General features: G+C 43.4%; 1 protein-coding gene across 2 annotated transcripts in view; it reads right to left on the bottom strand.

Moving 5' to 3' along the window:
- pkd1a (polycystic kidney disease 1a) overlaps positions 1-5,000 on the bottom strand; it is a 112,259-nt gene that overhangs the window by 73,616 nt on the left and 33,643 nt on the right. For both annotated transcript variants that reach the window (XM_076989344.1, XM_076989345.1), the window contains 2 exons: positions 2,700-2,863; positions 844-1,124 (listed from right to left, as the gene is read on the bottom strand). In XM_076989344.1, coding sequence (XP_076845459.1) covers positions 844-1,124; positions 2,700-2,863 — 445 coding nt within the window. The remainder of the gene's footprint in view (positions 1-843; positions 1,125-2,699; positions 2,864-5,000) is intronic.

The raw sequence follows: 5,000 nt of genomic DNA, 5'->3' as shown, positions 1-5,000 counted from the left end.
TGAATTTCTTAAAAACTTAAGAGTTTGAGTTGGGATCAAAACTCAAAAATCGAGTGCAGTAAGTTGCCTTGAAATTTTGAGTTTTCTCGACTTTTTCGTTTTTACAAAGTAGCGTAGGTCGCTGCTTGCTGCAGGTGAAATACATTTCAAGATGTCCGGAGTCCAACCGCAAACCCCGCCCCATTCTCAACTAAGGAGTCAAATTGAGCATGTGCAGAGGAGTTGGCCTGGCCTTAAGGTTCAACTACAATTTGTATATTTTGACAATGCAGGTTGTAAGATCAGATCAACTTTTAACAAGAAACTCAATAAAGTAAGCTGATCCAATTACTTTGAGTTATAGTTTATGGTGCAATTAATTATTTTTGGCTCAGCTAAACTAAAAATCATAGTAAGGCGAGCAATTTTAAGTTCTGTTTTTTACAGTGTATTGAAATCCAAGCAACCCTTTTCTTTAGGAAGTTTAAAAGGAGTAAGTACTAGTCTGTGAGGCTATGACTGAACACACAGCTGAGGTGCTGAGCTAGACTGAGGCCCAACTGCACATACTGCTTATGATTGGTAACATAAGCCAATGCTTGTTCTGTGCTCTTGTAACCTTATCTAATGTGATTCTGCATTGTGCCGCAACACATTTTGTTATTTCATGCATCTCACACACATTGTTTTGGGGAACAGACACACAGAGTCATACACACACACACACACACACACACACACACACACACACACACACACACCTCATACACCATTACTTATCCTTTACCTCACTTAACTTCCCACACTCACTCTCTCGCGCACACACACACACACACACACACACACACACACACACACACACACCTGGAAGACGTCCTGCGCTACCGTCAGGCCACAGTCCCTCATGACGGAGGGGTCGGAGCAGGCGGCGGAGCACTGGGCCTCACTGATGTGGTTGGGCTCGGAGTTGGTGCTGCACAGACACTCTCCACGAGCCCCCAACCCCCCGTACAGCTGCCGGTCCTGCAGGCACATGGAGTTACACTCCACCCGTGAGAAGTTCCCCGCTGACAACGAGGAGAAGATCACCAGCTCACTTCCACCCGGGTGACCCTCATCCTGCAGGCAACCCGCATAGTACAGCACTGAGACATAGAGAGAGAGAGAGAGAGAGAGAGAGAGAGAGAGAGAGAGAGAGAGAGAGAGAGAGAGAGAGAGAGAGAGAGAGAGAGAGAGAGAGGATGATGATGATGATGATGATGATGACAGGTAGTTAGGAGTTCCAAATGTTTTGTCTCATCTCATTGGTTAGTTATGTTTTCATAGCCTTTATATCCTCAAGAGTAGGAATCTGCCAAATTTGCCAAAGAAGTACTTGTTCTTGATGCTTGGTGTGAAACCACCCATACACCACCAGTAGGACACCCATACACCACCAGTAGGACACCCATACACCACCCATACACCACCCATACACCACCAGTAGGACACCCATACACCACCAGTAGGACACCCATACACCACCCATACACCACCCATACACCACCAGTAGGACACCCATACACCACCAGTAGGACACCCATACACCACCAGTAGGACACCCATACACCACCAGTAGGACACCCATACACCACCAGTAGGACACCCATACGCCACCAGTAGGACACCCATACGCCACCAGTAGGACACCCATACACCACCAGTAGGACACCCATACACCACCAGTAGGACACCCATACACCACCAGTAGGACACCCATACGCCACCAGTAGGACACCCATACACCACCAGTAGGACACCCATACACCACCAGTAGGACACCCATACACCACCAGTAGGACACCCATACACCACCAGTAGGACACCCATACACTGCCCAAACACCACCCATCAGTAGCAAACCGTGACCATTAAACCTGCCCCCCCCCCCCCCCCCCCCCCCCGAATTTTTTTTTCCTCTCCTAATTAACTGCAATAAACCTTATAAACAAAATAAGGTCCACAGCTCCGTGTTCCTCCGAAGCGGAATATGTAAACAACGCGCACGAGGGCATCAAAGGAATTAATTGAAACTAGCTAGCGGTGGTACAGTGTTGCCACAGCGGGCAGAAATTATCATACAGTTAAGCCCGCCCACTAAGAGGGAAGATATGATTGGTCAATTTTGCTGTCATTTGAAACTGGTATTGCGCTGAATAATAACTGCCAGGCCCTCTGTAAACGAACAGCGGGCATCACAGTCCTGATAGGGGGAGACACAGGCTCACAGGCTTCCACTTAACCCCTCACCTTCAAACACAGATTGAATAGACACGGGTGAATAATTTATTTGCTTATATTTTTGTAATTGTTTAGATTGTCAAACTGTAAGTAGATAAAATTAAATTGGATAAATTATATTACATATATTTATGTTTTAAGAATATTTTAGGCCCTCTGAGAGGGCGTAGAGGGCCCTGACGGTTCCCCACTGCCACCCATCATCCATATTCTAGCAGTACACCACCTGTGCACCAATCATGCACCACCCTTCCACCAACTATATTGCACCAGTCACCCAAGCATCACCCTTAATACCTTCCATTCCCTTTATGCTCTTAGTCCTGTGTTAAAATTGATTTGCCAATATACTTTATAATACTTTCAAGTCCCATTTAAGTCCACTTTCCACATTCCCTGGCGATGGATTCATTTGATTGGTGGACTGGCAAGTAACTCACCACAGGTGTGCGAGCTGACATTGAGCAACAGCTGGTCTTTGAGTTCGGGTGGGCGGTCACAGAGCATGTGATTGGCTCGCTTCAGGGTGACTCCCCTCTTCTGTAGCCAGCTGACCAACTGGACCAGCATACAGTCGCACACAAATGGGTTCCCACTCATATCACTGAGAGAGAGGGAGAACAGGAGAACATGAGAGAGCGAAAGAGAGGGAGAGAGAAAAAGAGAGAGACAGAAGGAAAGGGAGTGAGAGACAGAGGGATAGAGAGGGAGAGAAAGACAGGAGGAGAGAGAGGGACAAAGAGAGGGAGAGAGTGAGAGAGAGGAAAAGAGACAGAGGGAGAGAGAGAGGGAGATAGAGAGGGAAGGAGAATGTGAGGGACAGAGAGAAAGAACACAGAGAGAGAAGAAGAAAACAGATAAAAAGAAAAGGAAGAGACAAAGAAGCGTTAAGTTTATAGTTTGTGGTGCGATGTTTGTGAGTATTTATAATAATAATAATAATAATAATCTTTATTTGTATAGCACCTTTCATACATACACGTAATCAAAGTGCTTTACAGTATAAATAAAAGAAACATTAAAAGGAGATAAGACAAAGACAAAAAGACAAAAAGAAAATGTTAAAAGAAATTAAAGATAAAAATATTAAAATAACATAAAAGTAAAAAGTGAAGTAAGATAATAAAAAGTAAATAAGATAAAACTATTAAGATAGAGTTTCTTAACTAAAAGCGGATCTAAACAGGAATGTTTTGAGACTGCTCTTAAAACTATGCAGGGATGAAATGCCTCTGAGCTCTTCAGGAACAGAATTCCAGAGCTTTGGGCCATAGTGGCTAAAAGCACCCTCGCCAATCTTTAATCGGCTTTTAGGAATCACCAGTAGATTACTGTTTGAAGACCTGAGAGACCTGACTGGAACATATCTAACAATCATTTCACTTAGGTAAAGAGGGGCAAGACATTTAAAAACCTTATTATTTATTATTTATGAGTATTTATGTGCTTATATGCATCATGAAGACTGTAAGACCATGACAGTCAAACAAGAGGAAAAAGCATAGAAAGAGAAAAAGAAAGAAGGAAAGATGGGTATGAGGAATACTGGCTATGAGTATTAGTGAGTATGGATATTAATGGGTACGAGTATTACTGGAAAGGAGTATTACTGTGTAGTAGTATTAGTGAGTGGGAGTATTACTGTGTAGTAGTATTAGTGGGTGGGAGTATTACTGGGTAAAACTGGATATGAATATTACTGGGTATATAGGTATTACTGGGTATCGATGGGTAAAATGGGTTTGGGAATTACTGGGCAGTGTTGCTAATAACGCCGTTAAAAATAACGGCGTTAGGTAACGGCGTCATTTTGTCAGTAACGGGATAATATTATTAATTACTTTTCCTGTCGTTACAACGCCGTTGACGTTACTGGTCATTAAAAGCGGTGCGTTACTATATATTGATATACTAACAGTAAAGGGAGCAGACCGCTGCCCAGGCTAGTGAGAAGTAATAGATCTCGATAGGTCACAGTTCTCGGTGTAACACCTGTTTAACTTAACAAGTCAGTAAGCGATTGGCTAAGGCAGCGTTATGGTAGCCAATCAGAGCCAGTGTTTTTACACGCGTGTCGAAGCACTCCAGTGACACGACACAAACGGAGAAGAGGCAGAAATGGCGAGTCAGAAGCAAGCCGAAGAAAAATTTGCATATTCAAGTTGGCGATATAAACATTATTTAAGAAAATACTTGAAGTTCCTGAATGTCTACCAGACTAGGTATTTGATTTATTTAATTAAGAATAGAGGTTTTATTGTTAAGTTTACTTCTGTTGTGAACAAACCAGTTGTCTCAGGTTGAGAGAATTTAATTTAATTTGATAGATGTAAATGCACTTTATATAGTGTGTGACGTGCGGGCAGGGCGAAGGACGAGACACGGGAATCCTTGCTTTCGTGGCAGACGTCACTTTTAATAACAAATAAAGATTGCGCAATTGCGCACGAGCAACACACACGATTCACACAACGTGCATTAGACAACGACGAGCACCGGACACTGCGCGAGCGCACATTAAATAGACAAACCACATTAGCCCCACGTGATTACGAGACGATTCACAGGTGAGACTTATTAATCACACGACAAAACCATAACCACGGAGATCCACTGACGCAGACAAAGCACGTGGACAACGTTAACACACGCCCAAAAGGGAGGGGCCGGGGTCCTCAACGTGACATAGTGTAACTGTTTACTTTTGTTTCTTTTTTTTCAAAGATTTGGGATTATAAAGG

Source organism: Brachyhypopomus gauderio, unplaced genomic scaffold (genome assembly GCF_052324685.1).
Source record: "Brachyhypopomus gauderio isolate BG-103 unplaced genomic scaffold, BGAUD_0.2 sc67, whole genome shotgun sequence".
NCBI lineage: Eukaryota > Metazoa > Chordata > Actinopteri > Gymnotiformes > Hypopomidae > Brachyhypopomus > Brachyhypopomus gauderio.
Note: the sequence above shows the minus strand (reverse complement) of the source record. Positions and strands in the feature narration are given on the sequence as shown.